This window comes from Chiloscyllium plagiosum, chromosome 6 (genome assembly GCF_004010195.1).
Source record: "Chiloscyllium plagiosum isolate BGI_BamShark_2017 chromosome 6, ASM401019v2, whole genome shotgun sequence".
In the NCBI taxonomy this organism is placed as follows: Eukaryota; Metazoa; Chordata; class Chondrichthyes; order Orectolobiformes; family Hemiscylliidae; genus Chiloscyllium; species Chiloscyllium plagiosum.
In genome coordinates, this window is record NC_057715.1 from 83,635,533 (window position 1) to 83,656,526 (window position 20,994).

Sequence of the window (20,994 nt, forward strand, 5' to 3'; positions counted from 1 at the left end):
AATGTTTTGGAATGTTCTGGGGAAATGCATTATACAAGGTAAATTCAAATTCTTTCTTTCAATTAATTTAGCATTTCAGGCTGCTGACTTGTAATGTTGTAAAGCCCTGGGTGGCATGGTGGCTCAGTGGTTAGCACTGCTGCCTCACAGCACCAGATTCCCAGATTCGATTCCAACCTCGGGCAGACTGTCTGTGTGGAGTTTGCACATTCTCCCTGTGTCTGCATGGGTTTCCTCCAGGTACTCCAGTTTCTTCCCACAGTCCAAAGACGTGCAGGTCAGATGGATTGGCCATGCTAAATGGCCCATACTGTCCAGTTAAATGCAGAGGGAAATGGGTCTGGGTGGGTTACTCTTCGGAGGGTCAGTGTGGACTTGTTGGGCCGAAGGGCCTGACTCCACACTGTAGGGAATCTAATCTAATCAAATAAGCAATAGTCCTGCAATAAATCTGGTAGATAAAAAATCTAACAGATTTTTGAAACAGTCACAATTCATGGAAGCAGTAATTTAGCTTTATATTGACAGTAGCTTTACTAATATCTATTGTGTGCACTAAAATGAACCTGCATTTACATTTAATCATATATCTGGAATAGTAGTGAAGATGATACAATATTGAAATTAGACAGGGCAGGTGAAATATAATTGTTAGGGTACTCAGATCCAAACTAACCTTGACAAACCACTGATGCCTCATTATTTCAGAAGTGCCTAGTACAGAAAATCTAGATATTAAGTAACAGGAAATTGAGTTTTGTATGAGGTTTTGGTGCTTTTATGGATATGATTTTTTGACAGTGCTAGGAAAGCTGAAACCCCAACAATTTGTGATTGTAGTTGTAAAAGCTGTACAATAGATAGCCATGACATGTTCACGCTACAACATGGAAAGAGTAAAATTCCATTGTGTTGCACCCAATTTAACAATCTCAATATTTCCCCAAATTAGCCTGGATTTTGCAAGAACAGCAAAAGTATAAGTAATTGTTGCCATTACTCATCTGAAATTGACAGCAGCTACTGGAATCTGCACACCTCCAGTTAAATGCAGAAGTTTAGAAGTTGTGCTTAGTGATTCGAACACTGTTGTGTTCCCCCTGAATGTCAACATCACTTCAATCACATAGATGTCATGGAAATTATGAGGCCGTGGCCTTTTTCGCAATTAGCTTCATCATCAAAAACATTGAAATGTCACAATGACCGTTAATGATGTAATAAGTTCACTTCTGAAAAAAATGACACTGGAAATTAATTTTCATGTTTATGGAAATTTTGTTATGATAAAAATGTCTTCACATTTCAAAAAATATATCAATGATATTTCACCTTATACATTTTTAATTGAGGCTGTACTATATTGTCAATCAATAATTATGTTTGAGAAGGTGATGGTGAGTCCTTATCTCGCATGCAACAGAATGACTTATTGGGCTATTTCAGAAGACAGTCAGCTTATTTCTAGGGGTCTGGAGTCGCATATAAAGCAGACTAGGTAAGGGCAGCAGATTTTATAAGTGATAATATGCACTCTTATTTCATCATTCATGAGATGTGAGTATCACTGGCTGAGTCAGTATTTATTGCCCATCCTTAGCTGCCCTTGAGAAGGTGATGATAAGCTGCATTCTTGAACTGCTATAGCGATGCCTGTGTATGGACCCACAATGACGTTAGGGAAAGAGTTCTAGGATTTTGACCCAATGACACTGAATGAGCAGTGATATATTTCCAAGTCAGCATAGTGAGTAGCTTGGAGAGGAACTTGCAGGTAGGGGTGTTCCCATGTATTTGCTGCTCTTGCCCTTCTAAATAGATATGGTTGTTTATGAAGATGCTGTCTAAGGAGCCTTTGTGAATCAGTGCATTGTAGGACAATGATATTTGTCACTTTTCAGCCCAACCCTTCATATTGTCTGGGTTTTGCTGAATTTACACATGGACTGCTTCAGTTTCTGAGGAGTCGTGAATGGTGCTGAACACTGTACAATCATCGGAGGGAAGGTCACTGATGTAACGGCTGAAATGGTGATGTCTAGGACATTACCTGAAGAACTCCTGCAGAGATGTCCTGGGAAGAGGATGATTGCTCTCCAAATGCAGCCTTGATGTTAAAGGTGGTAACTCTCACCATCTCTGTAATTCAGCACTTTTGTCCTTGTTTGAACCAATAAGGTCAGGAGCTGAGTGGTCTGGTGGAATCCAAACTGGGCACTGACATCAGCCATCATTTTACTGATGATTGACAGTAGACTGCGGGATGATAATTGGCATGTTTTGTTTTGTCATTTTATTGGTGTATAGTACATACCTAGGGCCATTTTTCACATTGCTGGGGAGATGCCAATACTGTAGCTGCACTGGAACAGCTTGGCTAGAAGGGCAACAAGTTCTGGAGCATGTCTTCATTACTATTGCTGGAATGTTGTCAGGCCCCATAGCGTTGAAAGTATCCACTGTTTCCAGCTGTTTCTTGATATCACACAGAGTGAATTGAATTACAGTAATTAGTTGTAGTGATTTGTAGTTAGTTGTTTTTACATCTGGTAGTCACATGGTCACCAATATTAACACTAGCTTTTTATTTGATATTAAGAATCCAGGATTTGACCTCATCTTCGTACATCAGTTCAGGCCTCTGGATTACTAGCCCAGGAATGTACCCACCATGCTACCATACCCCAATATTCCACATATATATAATATGGGATATAATGTAATCATTTGCATTGATCTCTACAAGATGTGGCAGTGATGAAGGATTATAGATGCAAATTTATCTCATGTGATGCCATCTCTGTCATTGGATGCCTAAAGGTCTGCTTGATATGATGTCAGATTTAAACTGGCTTCAGGAAAGGGAAAACACATGGTGCAGAGATTGCTACGTCTTTAGGGCAAGCTTTCCTTGAGGTAATTTAAAAGTTCTGTTCTTTCACCACTGACCATGAAAAGTGGCCATTGCTGTCCGCACATCAGCATTTGGGTATGTTTAACATCTGATGTCTGTGAGTGAGTAGCGCATTATGTTCTAATATTGGTCAAGGCAATAAGCAGAATAAGTAGAATGGTTCCTTCAAGGTGTGTTACAATGGGCATGAATGGACAGATTTTCTATGCAGCCATGTTGATGAAATGACCATTCTTTAAACTGGTGGTGAAGTATAAAAAGTTAGTGAATTGTAGTCTGGTGGAGGTGTACAGCGACTCATTTTTGTCTCGAAGGAATCAAGCAAGCTCAAACTCTCATGGTCAGGCATTTGATTGCTGTCATCTCCCAGTTGGTAATCAGTACTGTTAGTGCTTTTCTGATTGATAGTTTCAGTAAAAACTGACTCTTCACTCTTCCTTGCTGCTTTCAAGCTATGAAAAGAAAACAAAAGCATGCTCAATGACAGATACACTCGGAGAATGCATGCATAGTTCATGCAATCAGTCAAACAAACCATGATGTAACAAACCTGCAAGATAGCAAATTTCTGATATCAACATGAGAACAAATTACTGAAACAAAGTTATTAAAAAATTATCATTAGATAAGATAAATTGTTAACAGTATGAGGAGAAGCCTGTCGGGATAAACAGAACATATAAGATTTAAGCTGTCTCATCATTACAAGTATCAACGCTTTACAGCTATTCTACAGGTGTATAATTCATAGTTTCTCATTTATAAGATTTTGTTCAAGTTTACAGTCATCTTAGCCATGTATTTTTCATAATAACGCAAACATTTTTTTTGAGCTCAGATACTCCCAACTTTCAAATCTTGAAAAAGACTAGAGAAGGATGAAGGAGGAGATGGTGGTGTAGTGATATTACTGGTAGATTACTTCAGAGACCCAGGCTGATGGTTTAAGGATATGGGATCAAATTCCACAATGGCAGGTGATTCAACTAACAAAACCTGGAATGTCAAGCTAGTCTTCAGTCATGGTGATCATGAGACCGTCATCAAAACCAATACATTGACAAGTGTTATTTAAAAATCTTATATTTATCTGGTCTGGCCTAAGTGTGACTCCACACCGACAACAATGTGCTTGACTCTTAACCACTCAATGAAATGATCTGAAAAACCACTCAATTCACAGGCAATCAGCCTGGGCAACAAATGTCAGCTTGCCTAGTGATACCTGCATCCTACAAAAGAACAAATTGTTAATAGGAAGGTAGAACAGAATGCTGAAAATCCTGCTCATAAGGTATCAGCAAGTTTGATTCTTGATGTTATCAATTATGCATTTTGTTTGTGTTGTAAATATATGTCAATTTAACAATCAGGCTTGTTTAATTAGAATCCTTATCGCTAAGTTGTAAGGTTCTTTCCAGAGCATCCAAGTTGGATCCCACTGTCTAGCTTTTAATGCTGATTAATTTCAAATGTTGAGCATATTTTATAGCAACTACATGATAGCTTAAACTGAAGCTTCAGATGTGATTCAGCTTCTCCATATCATTTGCCCTAGATTTTAGCTTTTATGTTAAAGAAAGTACTATTTTTAGATTAATCATTACAGAGGTGAAACATACATTCACAATTAATTTTCAAAAAAACATTTAACTTCAGGGTCATTGGTATCACTGATTTTTAGTATGATCCTTTTTGTATTTAACAGATCAACATTTATTCCTGAACTCGCCTCTTAAGTTTGCAGAATTTTGCTAGTTTATGGTCTTTCTTCGGCACAGGGTACCAGAGCACCCTGACATTTAATATTCTGATCAGGATAGCATCATTTTTCTTTTTGACTATATTGGAATGAAGTAAACGCAGATTAGCAGATTCTCAGTGACTTTGGTGATCTGGTTTATTCTAAGCTAATTTGCTCTTTCAAGCCGTACCTGAATACTGAGGCATTCCTCACTTCTGCTGGGTATTGAAATTCTATACATTTTTGGCCTTTGAGAAGCAAATTTTAAGGTCTGTGGATTGTTTTTAAAGAGCAGATTCCTATTCAAATTGAAATAATAGCTCCATCAATTGTTCTATTCAAAACTTGAAATCAGAATACAAAGAAAGAATTATTATTTTTTAATGCCCAACATAATTTAAGAATGTGTAGAGTCATAGAGACATACAGCATGGAAACAGACCCTTCGGTCCAACTTGTCCATGCAGACCAGATATCCCAACCCAATCTAGTTCCACCTGCCAACACCTGGCACATATCCCTCCAAATCCTACCTACTCATATACCCATTCAGATCCTTTTAAATATTACAATTGTACCAGCCTCCACCACTTCCTCTGGCAGCTCATTCCATACACGTACCACCCTCTGAGTGAAAAACGTTGCCCCTTAGGTCTCTTTTATATCTTGCCCCTCTCACCCTAAAATTATGCCTTCTAGTTCTGGACTCTCCAACCCCAGGGAAAAGACTTTGTCTATTTATCCTATCCAAGCCCCTCATGATTTTATAAACCTTTATAAGGTCACCCCTCAGCCTCCGACGCTCCAGGGAAAACAGCCCCAGCCTGTTCAGCCTCTCCTTACAGCTCAAATCCTCCAACCTTGGCAACATCCTTGTAAATCTTTACTGAACCCTTTCAAGTTTCACAACATCTTTCCGATAGGAAAGAGACCAGAATTGCATGCAATATTCCAACAGTATGATTGCTCTTCGTGGCCAATGAAGAACTTTTGTTTTCATGCAGAAAGTTCCCACAAATAACAATGATATGAAGACAATCTGATTTCAGTTTTGCTTGAGCAATAAGTACCGACCTGACCAGAATACTGAGTGAATTCTCCCTTTCTTTTGCAGATTGTGCTTTTATACCTTTAATATTTACTTTAGAGGGCATATAGGACTCAGTTTAATGGTCCATTTTGAAGGATGAGACCTTTGACTGAGCAGCCCTCCCTCAGTACTGGTCTAAGTAGAGAATATGTTACATGCTTAGGTCTCTGTAATGAGACTTGAATCTACAGAACCTGACTCAAAAACATGAGTAGGAGCATTGAACCAAACTTGATAACTAATATTATTGAAAAACTAAGCAATTCAAAAAATTCAATTTAAATGGTACTGCTTTTAAACCTTTGTATCCACAGAAGTACAGAAGTTCTCACTGACCAACTGTAAAGAGCAGGGTCAGTGTGAGGGAGCCTTTGCTAAGCGAGTGAGACAGCAGTCCATTAAGTATATCTGGGAATTGGTTCAAAGTGGCAATTCTGTGCAGAGGGTCATAGAGGTGCTTTAATTAAAGTTTACTGTAATAGCGATCTCTCTTTTTCTTAGGAAAGAAATGTACTTTTCATTGCAACTGTGGTTTACTCAAAGGGATTCTGGGTCAGAGATTGCCTCACAGCCTAAAATTAGCAATACAGTAATATACTAAAGATGGTGTTGGGAGAGGATAAATGGCTAGTATCAAAACACCTAACTTTAGTGAGATCAGCACCAGAGAGCCATTCCAAACTTCAACATGACTCAACCTGCGGGTGGCAGGGAGGCTCAGTGGTTAGCACTGCTGCCTCACAGTGCAAAGGACCCAGGTTCTCTTGTGTGGAGTTTGCACATTCTTCCCGTGTCTGCGTGGGTTTCCTCCGGGTGCACCAGTTTCTTCCTACAATCCAAAGATGTGCAGGTCAGGTGAATTGGCTATGCTAAATTGTCCATAGTGTTAGGTGCATTAGTCAAGGGTAAATATAGGGATCTGGGTGGGTTACTTTTCAGAGGGTCAGTGTGGACTTGTTGGGCCGAAGGGCCAGTTTCCACACTATACTGATTCTAATTTTAATTCAATTGCAGGGAAAGCAGTTGATTGGTGAGTCTTTAAACTAAAAAAGCTGGGTCATTAAAGTATAATCATGGCTGAGATAGAGATGTTTTTAATCAGTCAGAGAATCAAGGGCTATGAGAAAAAGATAGGAAAGTGGAGTTGAGGATTAGCAGATCATCCACACTCTCACTGAGTTGCAGAGCAGACTCATTTGGCAGAATAGCCTGATATGTTTCATGTCGATTGTCTTTTAACTGAGTCTGAACCCTGTATACTCTTGAATGCTGAAGAAGTATGAATCTTTAATGATTCATATCTCTTATTCCTAATTCAGTCTTTAGGATATCATCAATTGATGATATGGTCATGTGAACCTGTCTGGACAGAGTTTACTGCATGTCAATCAGCTTACAGATAACTATCTCACTATCACTGAATGAATTATACAATTGGTTTCTTTTGGACCTTCCATATTTTCTTGATTGTTTTAAATTAGAGATCTTTTATAACAATAAATGTAGTGTATCATTACAATAATGGTGGTAAAAACAAGGACTGCAGATGCTGGAAACCAGATTCTAGATTAGAGTGGTGCTGGAAAAGCACAGCAGTTCAGGCAGCATCCGAGGAGCAGGAAAATCGACATTTTGGGCAAAAGCCCTTCATTGTCCGAAACGTTGATTTTCCTGCCTCTATTCCTGATGAAGGGTTTTTGCCTGAAACATCAATTTTCCTGCTCCTCGGATGCTGCCTGAACTGCTGTGCTTTTCCAGCACCACTCTAATCTACAATAATGGTGGTGACAGGATTTCAGCATCTAGTGATCCTTCCATATATTTTGCTTCTGTACTTGGTTTGACTGTACTGGCATTTATTTCTTAAGGTTGTCATGTTTATCATTAATATAGGGGTTGAACCTAACTTTCCTGTCACAGACTCTTTGATACTTCATGGAAGTCATCTAAGTCAATGACCTTCTATAGTGTATTACTGCATTGCTAATTTTAGGGGGTGAGACAATCTCTGGCCCAGAGTCCCTTTGAGTAAAACACAGTTGCAATGAAAATTACATTTATTTCCTAAGAATCAGGAAATCAGGAATAAGAAGGGAAATTAGCTGAACTTTTTTTATATACATCAAGTTAACAGACTTTTGTATAAGTTATCTGGAAATGCCATTATAGTGAATAATGTAAATTTAGTAATGAGAAGCTTTTCAACAGAGAACAGATTGCAGGATATGATCAGAACATAAATATTGGGGGTTTAAAGTCTGTATTTGATCAAGGACATTTTCCAGTCCTTAAACATACATGTGCTGGTCAGTTGGCTACCTGTATCTGAACAAGACCTGAGTACTCCAGTAAATTTTCTCTAGTACACCTTAGGCTTTTTTTCTCCATTCGTGGGATATGGGTGTTGCTGCAAGGCCAAGGTTTATTACTAATCACTAATTACCTTGGAAATGGTAGCAGTTAGCAGCCTTCTTGGACTATTGCAAGTTGTTACCCTTGTGGGAGAGTCTCAGAGAAAGAAAGTTCCAGAATTTTGACCCAGCAACACTGAAGGAATGGTGATATATTTCTGAGGCAGAATAATGCATGGCTTGGAGGGGAACTTGCAAGTCATGATGTTCCCTTGATTATGTATCCCTGATCCTTAAAAATGGTATAGGTTTGGAAGATATTCTCTAAGGAGCCTTGATGTGTTACTGCAATTCATCTTGTAGATAGTAAATACTGTGTGTCTATGATGCGGGGAGTGAATATTGATGTTGGTGCCAACCAAACACGTTACTTTGTCCTGGAAGATTTCAAGCTTCCTCAGTGCAGTTGAAGTTGCCCTTATCCAGGCAAGTGGGGGTATTCCAACACACTCCCGACTTGTGTCTTGTTGGTGGTGGACATGCATTGAGGAGACAGGCAGTGAGTTACTCGCTAACGTCTGACCTACTTTTGTAGCCACATTAGTCGTATGGCTAGCCCAGTACACATTTTTAGCCAATTGTAACCCCCAAGATGTTGTTAGGGGAGAATTAAAAAATAGAAATGTGGAACCTCTGCATTTGTGTGTCACCCTACTTTATATGATCGTACTGGAATCATAAATGTACAAATACCATCTTTTTTGATATAATGTATTGCCAGTTTAACTGTCTAAATTTGAGTAACCAGTTTGGCAGCAGTTAGGCCACATTTGACATAAACAAACACATAATCTAGGCTGACATGTCAATGAAATACTGAGGAAGGATTGTAGGTTGTGTTCCCCGACTGATAATACTGGTAAACAAAGACTGTGCCTGTCCAATCAAGAGGATATAAAAGAGCTTGTGACATAATTAGAGGAAGTGTGGAGTGTTCTCCTGTAAAAACAGAGAAAATGCTAGAGAAAATCTGTAGGCTTGGGAGCATCCATAGAGAGAGGAACAGGTTTAACTTTTCAAACTGGTATGAACCTTCAGCCGAACTCCTTTTTCAGTAATGGTGTTATGGACAATATTCCTCAATCAACACCACCAAGACAGCCCATTTGGTCATTCTTTTCTTTCGCTGTTTATGGAGCCTTGCTGTGCAGAAATTGGATAGCACTTTACAAAGATAGACTAGCATTGGAGACAGTACAGAGAAGGTTCACTAGGTTGTTCCCAGATATGGCGGGACTATCTTATGAAGAGAGATTGAGTAGATTGGGCCTATACACATTGGAATTTAGAAGAATGTAAGGCAATCTAATTGAAACATGCAATATGTTTAGGGGGCTTGACAGAGTAGATGGGCAGAAGTTGCTTTCCCTTCTGGGAGAGTCTAGGACAGAAGGCATAAAGTCAGAGTAATGGAGACACACATATAAGGCAAAGATGAGGAGGAATTTCTTCTCTCAGAAGGTAGTAAATCTGTGGAATTCTTTATGACAGAGGGCTGGGTCATTAAGGTATAATCAAGATAGATTTTAATGAGAAAGAAAATCATGTCTCATGGGGAAAAAGCAGGAAAGTGGAGCTGAGGATTATCACAGCTGCCATAATCTCATTGATTGCTGGAGCAGACTTGATGGGTTGAATGGCCTTCTTCTATTCCTGCTTCTTGCAATCTCATTCTGAGAACCAGAAATTATTGCACTTGCGAAGCAATGAAGTACTTTGTCTGGGACATAATAGAGTCATAGCCATAGAGATGTACAGCATGGAAACAGACTCTTCGGTCCAACCGGTCCATGCCGACCAGATATCCCAACCCTATCTAATCCCACCTGCCAGCACCCGGCCCATATCCCTCCAAACCCTTCCTATTCATATACCCATCCAAATGTCTTTTAAATGTTGCAATTGTACCAGCCTCCACCACTTCTTCTGGCAGCTCATTCTATACACGTACCACCTTCTGCGTGAAAACAGTTGCCCCTTAGGGCGCTTTTATATCTTTCCCCTCTCACTCTAAACCTATGCCCTCTAGTTCTGAACTCTCCCACCCCAGGGAAAAGACTTTGTTTATTTATCCTATCCAAGCCCCTCATAATTTTGTAAACTCCTCAGTCTCTGATGCTCCAAGAAAAACAGCCCCAGCCTGTTCAGCCTCTCCCTATAGCTCAAATCCTCCAACCCTGGCAACATCCTTGTAAATCTTTTCTGAACCCTTTCAAATTTCACAACATCTTTCCGATAGGAAGGAGGCCAGAATTGCACGCAATATTCCATTGACCAGCTTTGCAAACACAACCCAGGAGGAAGTGTCTGGAACTACAGATTTTCATTTTGAGCTTTGGATTTTCTTGGCAAAGAAATGATCCTGTCAACAGTGTGAAGCTGCAGCGTGCAGATGCACTTTAAATGAAACATTTTTAGAAAATCAATACATCAAAATATAGCATTACGGTGTTCACCCCTCACACCCTCACTCACCTTTCTTGCCCAACTATATTAAACTATGACCACACCCACCCTTCACGGCCCTTTATTCTCTCCATGTCAACCTATCCACCCCCCACCCCACCATGCACCCCTAAAGCTCATAATAACCCAGACGTCAACCCAACCAGTATCCATTTTGGGCCGTTCTCAGGGCCCATGCTAAGATTTAATGCAATTCCTAAATGTCCAAAGGTGACGTTTTAAAAAAAATGGCAGATAACATTTTGAAATATATAAAAGGCAGCTTCTTTAAATGACTTTATGGATCCCTTTTACAGTTGTTTCTGATAGTTCCCTCAACCGTTCCAAAACCGTTTATGCATTTTTACACACAATCCTGTCTACCTTTAGCAAACCCAAAAAGCAATTTACGTTTTTTCAAAAGGCCCCTGAGAGAGCACCTGGCCACCCCAAAATGTGGCCAGGGACTATATCCAAAATAATAGCTAATCCATTCAAAATTATACCCTATGTACCCAAGCAACTTAACTGGTCCTCTTAACAGGTCCTCTTAACAGGTCCAAACTGCACACAACCTGTTTTCCACTTCTAGCTGATGAAGATCAGATATGACTGGAGGCAGCCACTACTTTATAATTGCAGCTGCCTGTGTGAACCACGGATGTGCAACTTGGAATTGTACTCCATTCCATTCACTGCCAATCCCTGATGTTGTGAAAATGTAGGCCTTTCAGTACATTTCAAAAGCAAGTAGTTTCTTTTTTTAATGATGGATTGGTTTGCATAACATCTAACAATTATAGATTTTTAAAAAATTATCTTACCCCTGTTACGTGCTGTGCTTTGCTTTTTTGTGTAAGTTAGTTTAGAAAAAGAAGTCACTTGGGAGAACAACCTGTTAGGATATCCTTTATTTCAACTCTCGCCAAAATATAAAAGTAAAATTGTTTAAATTGTTTATGAATGTTGTGCAATGTACACAAGGCTAATTCTTTTACATTACACCAGGGACCAGTGGGCAGAACTATGTACCAAAATGCATGCTTTCACCAACTATCGTACTCACTGTCCTACTATTGTTTGTTACTTCTGAAATATTTCACATTATTTCTTACATTTGTAAAAACAATTGTTACTTTGCTTTACTAAAGTCTCACCACTTTACGTCAATCTTTCCTCAACATTTTGACTGCTTTAGTCTTTTCAGTTCTGCTTTAAGCATATCATTTTATTAAAAACCCAATCATGTCTTTCTATAGTAACACAGCTGTTTAAAAACTCTACAAACTGAATCTATTTCTGTTTTACAGAGAAAGAAAGCTTTCGGAAACAGGAAAGTGCAGGAAGTATTTCATGTGAAAAACGTGCCAGTACTTTTATTCTAAATTTTGCAACCTAATTAAGTTAGAATGAATGTCAGAGACACCACATAATTAATGGGATACTCATAAATAGCAGAAGTTTACTGAGGAATTAAGCTGCTACTGCAAGTTTGCTTCACCATCACTATGAAATGATGTTTATACTGCATAATGTAGCTATACTCAAAACACATTTCATCACAAAAATCACTTCCTACTTAATTACTTGCCTGTAAATTCAGTGCAATCGAACACAAAGTGCTACACTGCAACATTTCCTGCTCTGGTCGTTTAAGTTTCTGAAACATGTCTTATTTTTTCCTGGTCTCAACTGTTACAATTACAGCTTTTAACAAATATGTTGCATATTTAATATTGTGTTGATTTACCCAAAAGAATACAAATGCCTTGGTTTGATATCTGCCCACATTGGATGATCCAATTCTTCTGATGTCAACACCATTCCACTATCAGTCTGATAATCCTGAAAAATAAATAACAGTTGGCTCATGCAGCTTTGCTATTTAACTTGGTTATTTGCTGTACAATCAAATGGACCCTTCTAATATTCTGAAATATGATTAAATCATTCTGAATACCACTTCTCTTTTAAATAGTAGAAGTGGGAGCGGCATTCATTATGCGTTGTTATCCTTTTGACCACTGTCCTATATGATATAATATCTTAAAATAATACAATTTTACAATATTCATATGTATTCAATCTCTTCTGCCTAGGACGAAGCGGGACAGATTAGTGTTTACAGCTAGTCCTTTCAAGAGTGATATTGGAACACACTTCTACATACAAAGGTTAATAGACATTTGGAACTCTCATTTGCAAATGCAACTAAGGCTAGATTTGTAACAAATTTTAGATTTGAGATTAATGGATTCAGTGGGGAAAAGGTCAATGGCACAAAGAGATGGCAATAGGTCATAGGACATTTATGACTAAACAATGAACCGCTCAGGGGACTAAAAGGCCTGCTTCAAATCTATGATGCCAAATGGGAAGGTACACAATAAATTATGTTGGGCTTGCACATAGTGCATGGAATACATTACTTACTTACTTAAAATAGCTACTTAGTTTACAAAGATCTCAATATACAAATGAAGGCCATTCAACCCATCTTAAATGACCGATCAACCTCTCCTCTGCTTGTATAATTGCTTCTCAATGATTCAGTGTTGTCCTTCTAGTTCTAAATGGAATTTCCTTTTCCCTCTTAGAGTAAAAAGGCAAATCACTGATCTTTTTTCATAAATCATACTGATTCTTGTGTGCTCATTCTGGGTAAGATTTTTAAATTTACTGTGTGGAGTTTAGCAGTTGTTGGTGGCATTGTGGTAATGTCACCGGATGAATAGTCCAGAGTCTCAGAATGACATCTTGAGGATGCAGGTTCAAATTTCACCATGCCAGCGGTCAGTATTTACATTTAATTAATAAATCTAAATTAAAAAAAAATAAGTTGTAGTATTGGCAACAATGACAGCATTGTAGAGTGCTAACGTAGGGAAGGAAATCTACCATCCTTACCTGGTCTGGCTTACATGTAACTCCAGAGCTATAGTAATGTGATTAACTTAAAACTGCCCTCTGAAAGTCCAAAGGTGTGCAGGGTAGGTGGATTAGCCAGGGAAAATGTGGGGTTACGGGGATATGGTAGGAGAGTGGTCTGGATGGAATGTTCTTTGGAGGGTTGGTGTGGGTTCAATGGACCAAATGGCCAGCTTCCACACTGCAGGGATTCTATTATTCTAGGAAACAGCCTAGAAAATCACTCAGATCAATGCAGTTAGGGATAAATAACAAATGCTAATGATGCCCATGGTCAATGAAAGGATAAAGAGAAGCTGAATGGGACAAGGCCATGTCCTAGTGATAGGAATTCAGCAGCTTTCTGATGTCAAACCACTTTATCAAGACAAGGGCATCGTTTCAATGTAAGAATTTTAAAAAAATATAGTTTAAGGGATAGTAGTTAAAGGTCAATTACAGGTTAGGGAAGGATCTAGAATTAAAAATCCCAGTGGTTCAGGTTTTATCTGGTATCACATGAGTATTATAGCAGTGTTCTTAGCTGTTTGGACTCCAGAATCAGGACTAGGAAAGGTACACTTAGAAATTGGTGCAAGGAGCAGGATGCTATACAGGATGTGTATAGCACGAGGCAATAAAAGGCGAAAGGAGAGGGTTAAGGGACATGAGGATGAATGAGATGCCACCTGACTACAAGATCTAAAGCGAGAGGCAGAAGCACCTGCAGATATCTGGATGAGTGACAGAGGAGACTGTGAGTCTGTGTGAAGATGGCCAAACTGTATACACATTGTCATCTGTGAATCTTTATCACATCCTTCATTATGCATTATATATCCACTTGGACTGACAAGTGGCAAGTAAAATTTGTACCACACAAATGGCAGACAATGACCATCTCCAATAAGAGACAATCTAATCACTGTCCCGATTATTCAGTGGTGTTACTATTACTGAATCTCTACTGTCATCTTTCTGGGGGTTACCTTTGACCAGAAACTCAACTGGACTCATCGTACAAGCACAAGATTGAAGAAGGGCTTATGCCCGAAACGTCGATTCTCCTGTTCCCTGGATGCTGCCTGACCTGCTGCGCTTTTCCAGCAACACATTTTCAGCTCTGATCTCCAGCATCCGCAGACCTCACTTTCTCCCGCTATAAGAGCAGGTCAAAGACTAGGAATACTGCAACAAGTGGTGGCTGAAGCCCTGGGAAATTAATATTGATGTTTTGAGAACAGTGTACATTACAGAGGAGGAAATGCTGAGGTGGGTGGGGTTAGAAAACATAAACATTGATAAATCTCTGGGACTTGATCAAATGTATCACAGGGAAGTTAGGAAAGAAATTACAGGGCCCTGAGCAGAGATATTTGTATCATCTATGACCATGGATGAGGAGCCAGAGGACTGGAGGGTGGCTAATGTTGTGCTTTTATTTAAGAAAGGCTGTAAGGAGAAGCCTGGGAAGTACAAATCTATGAGTCTGACATTGGTGGTAGGTAAAGTGTTGGAGATAATTCTGGAAGATAGAATTTATATGCGTTTGGAGAAGCAAGGAATGATTAGGAATAGTCAGCATGGTTTTGTGCAAAGGAATTCATGTCTCACACACTTGATTGAGTTTTTTGAAAAATTAAAAAGAATGATGACGTGAACTTTAGTAAAGCTTTTGACAAGGTTCCTCATGGTAGACATTTAATCAAGTTAGATCACATGGGATTCAGGGAGGGCTTGTCAACTGAATAAAAAATTGGCTTGATGGTAGGAGATAGAGGGTGGTGGTGGAGGGTTGTTTCTCGGACTGGAGGCTGGAGACTAGCGGTATTCCACAGGGATTAGTGCTGGATTCACTTTTATTTACCATTTATATAAAAATTTGGATGATGATTTAGGAGGCATGATTACTAAGTTTGTGGAATGGTCCCAAAACTGAAGAAGGTTACTAAGATTACAAAGAGATCTTGATCAATTGGGTCAATGGGCTGAGGAGCAGCAGATGGAGTTTAATTTGGATAAATGCATGATATTGCATTTTGTTAAAACAAACAAGGGCAGGACTTATACAATTAATGGCAGGGGTATGAATAGTGTTGTAGAACAGAGAGACCTAAGTGTTCAGGTACATAGTTCTTTGAAATCTGTGTCACAGATATACAGGATAAGTATGATGGCATTTAGCATACTTGTCTTGATTGCTCAAACCTTGGAGTACAGGAGTTGGGACATCATGTTGAGTTTGTACAGGACATTGGTGAGGCCTATTCTGGAGTACTGTGCACACTTCTGATCATGTTGCTATTCAAAGGATATTATTAAATTGGAGAGGGTTCAGAAAATATTTTCCAGATGTTGCCAAGAATGGAAGGTTTGAGTTATAATGTTTGGCTGGAAAGGTTGGAGCTTTATGCACTGCAGCACAGGAAATTGAGGGGTGACCTTATTGAGGTTTACAAAATCATAATGGACATAGATAAAGCAAATAGCAAGGGTCTTTTCCCTAAGGTGGGGGAGTTCAAAACAAGGGAGCATATTTTTAAGGTGAGAGATGGAATATTTGGTTTAGGGAATGCTGAATGACTAAAGAAATTGAGGGTTTGGTTAAGAAAAAGAAGGAAGCATATGTCAGGTATAGACAGGGTAGATCGAGTGATTCCTTAGAAGGATATAAAGGCAGGAGGAATAGGAAATGCTGAATGATTTAAATAAATTGAGGGTTTGGTTAAGAAAAAAAAGGAAGCTTATGTCAGGTATAGACCGAGTGAATCCTTAGAGTATAAAAGAAGTAGGAGTATACTTAAGAGGGAAATGAGGAGGGCAAAAAGGGGACATGAGATAGCTTTGGTAAATAGAATTAAGGAGAATAAAAAAGGTTTTCACAAACACATTAAGGACAAAAGGGTAACTGGGGAGAGAATAAGGCCCCTCAAAGATCAGCAAGGAGGCCTTTGTGTGGAGCCACAGAAAATGGGGGAGATACTAAACGAGTATTTTGCATCAGTAGTTACTGCGGAAAAGGATCTGGAAGATATAGGATGTAGGGAAATAGATGGTGACATCTTGAAAAAATGCCCATATTACAGAGAAGGAAGTGTTCGATGTCTTGAAATGTATAAATGTTGATAAACCCCCAGGACTTGATCAGGTGTATCCTAGAACTCTGTGGGAAGCTAGGGAAGTGATTGCTGGGCCTCTTGCTGATATACTTGTATCATCAATAGTCACAGGTGAGGTGCTGGAAGACTGGAGGTTGGCTAATGTGGTGCCACTGTTTAAGAAGGGTGGTAAGGACAAGCCAGGGAACTATAGACCAGTGAGCCTGATGTTGGCGGTGGGCAAGTTGTTGGAGAGAATCCTGAGGTACAGGATGTACATGTATTTGGAAAAGCATGGACTGATTAGGGATAGTCAATATGGCTTTGTGCGTGGGAAATCATGTCTCACAAACTTGATTGAGTTTTTTGAAGAAGTAACAAAGAGGATTGATGAGGGCAGACCGGTAGATGTGATCTGTATGGACTTAAGTAAGGCGTTCGGCAAGGTTCCCCATGGGAGACTGATTAGCAAGGTTCGATCTCACGGAATACAGGGAGAACTAGCCATTTGGATACAGAACTGGCTCAAAGGTAGAAGATAGACAGTGTTGGTGGAGGGTTGTTTTTCAGACCGGAGGCCTGTGACCACTGGAGTGCCACAAGGATCAGTGCTGGGTATACTGCTTTTCGTCATTTTTATAAATGATTTTGATTTGAGCATAAGAGATATAGTTAGTAAGTTTGCAGATGACACCAAAATTGGAAGTGTAATGGACAGCAAAGAAAGTTACCTCAGATTATAACAGGATCTTGATCAGATGGGCCAATGGGCCGAGAAGTGGCAGATAGATTTTAATTCAGTTAAATGCGAGGTGCTACATTTTGGGAAAGCAAATCTTAGCAGGATTTATACACTTAATAGTAAGGTCCTAGGGAGTGTTGCTGAACAAAGAGACCTTGGAGTGTAGGTTCATAGCTCTTTGATAGTGGAATCGCAGGTAGATAGGATAACGAAGAAGGCATTTGGTATGCTTTCTTTATCGGTCAGAGTATTGAGTACAGGAGTTGGGAGGTCATGTTGTGGCTGTACAGGACATTGGTTAGACCACTATTGGAATATTGCATCCAATTCTGGTCTCCTTCCTATCGGAAAGATTATGAGAAACTTGAAAGGGTTCAGAAAAGATTTACAAGGATGTTGCCAAGGTTGGAGGCTTTCAGCTATAGGGAGAGGCTGAATAGGCTGGGGCTGTTTTCCCTGGAGCGTCGGAGGCTGAGGGGTGACCTTATAGAGGTTTATAAAATTATGAGGGGTATGGAAAGGGTAAATAGTCAAAACCTTTTCCCTGGGATGGGGGAGTCCAGAACTAGAGGGCATAGGTTTAGGGTGAGACCTACGGGACAACTTTTTCACGCAGAGGGAGGTACGTGTATAGAATGAGCTGGCAGAGGAAGTGGTTAAGGCTGGTACAATTGGAAGGCATTTGGATGGATATATGAATAGGAAGGGTTTGGAGGGATATGGGCCGGGTGCTGGCAAGTGGGACTAGATTGGGTTGGGATATCTGGTTGGTATGGACGGGTTGGAATGAAAGGTCTGTTTCCGTGCTGTACATCTCTATGACTCTATGACATGAGGGGCAATATTTTTATACAGAGACTGGTTCATATGTGGAATGAACCTCAAGAGCGTGGCGAATGAAGGTACAGTTACTACACTGAAAAGACATTTGAATAAGTTGATGAATAGGAAAGTTTTGGAGGAATGTGGGCCAAACATAGGCAAGTGGGACTAATTTAGTTTAGGAACAGAGTCAGCGTGGACTAGTTGGACCGAAAGGTGTTTCCATGCAGTATGACTCTATGACCTCAGACTGTCAGGAGTGGGATGGAGTACACCCATTTGCTGGAAGAGTGCAGTGCTAATATCACTCAGAAGCTTAACACCATTCAGGACAAAAGTAGCCCACTTGCTTGGCACCACATTGACAAGCATCCACTCCTTTCACTACTGACACTCAGTATCAGCAGTGGGTACTATCTATAAGATGCACTGCAGAAATTCATCAAGGCTCCTTAGACAGCACCTTCCAAACTCACGACTACTTTCATTGAGAGGGCCAAGAGCAGTAGATACATTGGAACACCACCACTTGCAAGTTCCCCTCCAAGCCACTGACCATCCTGACTTGGAAATATATCATTGCTCCTTCAGTGACACAGGTCCAAACATTGGAATTCCCTCCCTAAGGGCATTGTGGGTCTATCCATAGCACATGGACTGCGGCGGCTCAAGAAGTCAGCTCGTCACCATGTTCTTAAGGGCAAGATGGGCAATAAATGCTGCCACTCAGCGATGCCCATGTCCCAGAAGTGTATAAAAAATAAAAAAGACATAATAAAACCCCTGTTAACAATGCTAGCAGGGAATCCATGGTTGAGGAGAAAGGAAGGCACCCCAAATCTACTAACACAAGTTGTGGCATCACCCAAACAAATGCAATAGATGTGGATCAAGTGATACTATTTTCATTTCTAATTTTTTTCTGTATGAGCTTTCTTTCACCATTGTTGCCGCTATTCATATTTTGCTCAATTTATTAAATATTTTCAATGCTTCATTTTCAATTTTCTAGGACTTTTTAGTGTTTTTATTGTCTGTAAATGCAATCAATTTGGATAAATATTTAAATCAATTATCTAGTTGTTTGTGCAGGAAAAGTGAATTAAGATAGACATCTATTTGTAATAATTCTTCAAGCTTTCCCAAATAAGTGCGTACTGTAAAAGACTAGGTTTTTAATCAGATAGTTACAGAACTGATCCATCAAGGAAACTGTATTTAATATCAATAGGCACAGTAATGAGAAACACGTTTTCCAAAATATTGTGTAATACCTTCTCATATTTTCTTCTTATCTTACTCTTCAAACAATCCCATTCAACTGGACAATGTAAATGAAAAGGAGGGAGCAAGTGATCACCAAAATTAAAAAAAAGCCTGATGATATGTTGCCACTTGTCCTTCATTCTCTGTCCTATCTGTTTCATTCCACTGTGTAATTCTTTGATTAACATTTCTTCTCATTAACCTGCCATCTTGAGATGTTGTTATGTCTGGTTCAGTTCCTTCCCTCTGTCATTTTAAATTTTCAACTCTTTTGTACCTAATGATAATTTTGGCTACAGACTCCATTTGGTTCAATTTCAATTGAAGTGGATTAAATTTTGAAAGGAAAACTAACACATTATTGCTGAGAATGAATCATTTTCAATTGTTGTAATAATACTGTCAATAAAGATGGAAATCAATTTACCACAAAGGGATTACTCACATTTGACTCAAGTAGTGAACAAAGAAAAGCATAGCATATTTTAGAAGAACTTTCAGAGTTTAAGCCAGACATAAGCTCAATCAGTCCATCTTCTTCTATTTGATTAAAACTAACTTACAAATCCTTAAATGTGAAATAATATTAGAGAGTACAGGTTGTCACTTTAAGTTATATTTCATTAATTTATCATGCTTGAGGTGTTCATAAATTCAAAAGGGAAGAGGCAAAGATTCAGAAGGAAACCAAATGTATTTTGTGAAGTTTATCATAACATGGTTGATAACATCTATCCATTGTATTGTGGGGAAGGATGCTTGCAAAGCTGTATTGTAACTCTTAAGTTTTGAAACAGAGCCAAAGCTATCAAACAGTGCATAACAGTGTACATTCATAAGAAAACTTACATCTGTTAATGTTGTAAGCTGAAGTGGTAAGTCTTCAAAGGTCTTTACATTCTGTGGTTGTTTCTTCATACCAGTGTTAATATATCTACAGTGAAAGCAACATTACACATTTAAATTAGTCTACAAAACAGAGTTAAGCAAAGATAAAAGGATTTCTTCATAATTCTGTTTGATATATGGGAATATGAAAGCATTTAAATATGAGCAAAATCTAATCATTAAATTTTGTTTAATGATCTTCAATGTCTGATGCATAATATACAGTAATGACATCAATATAGGTATGTAAGAAGAATGTTTAAAATTGCACATGGCACAAACTGATGTGGGTTTATGTGGACACTGGACATTTGAGTTTGATTGGAAACAAATTTACAATGTACAAACAAAATGGAAAATGGGAGTTAACATTGAAATTTGATGTAAGGATTATCTTTAACGACTGAAATAGTTCGAGTAATTATCAAATCAGAATTTACAAGTAAATCTATAGATCTAACTAGATAATAGGTTAAAAGAACAGCAAGCATATGGTAGACCATAAGACAAAGGTATAAAAGCAAACCATTCAATCCATTGACTGTGCTCCACCATTTAATGAGATTATATCTAATCCAATACCTCCACTTTCTTGCCTGTTCTCTAATAACCCTTGATTCCCTTACTGATTAATAATCTGTTTATCACAGCCTTGAACATACTTAAT

The 20,994-nt window shown here is 38.9% G+C and overlaps 1 protein-coding gene across 1 annotated transcript in view; it reads right to left on the reverse strand.

Annotated features, from left to right (window-relative positions):
• Positions 1-354: 354 nt before the first annotated feature.
• Positions 355-20,994, reverse strand: part of flt1 (fms related receptor tyrosine kinase 1) — a 185,789-nt gene continuing 165,149 nt past the window's right edge. The window contains exons 28-30 of the mRNA XM_043692014.1: positions 20,289-20,373; positions 12,355-12,449; positions 355-3,366 (exon numbers count right to left, since the gene is read on the reverse strand). Coding sequence (XP_043547949.1) covers positions 3,150-3,366; positions 12,355-12,449; positions 20,289-20,373 — 397 coding nt within the window. The 3' untranslated portion in view covers positions 355-3,149. The remainder of the gene's footprint in view (positions 3,367-12,354; positions 12,450-20,288; positions 20,374-20,994) is intronic.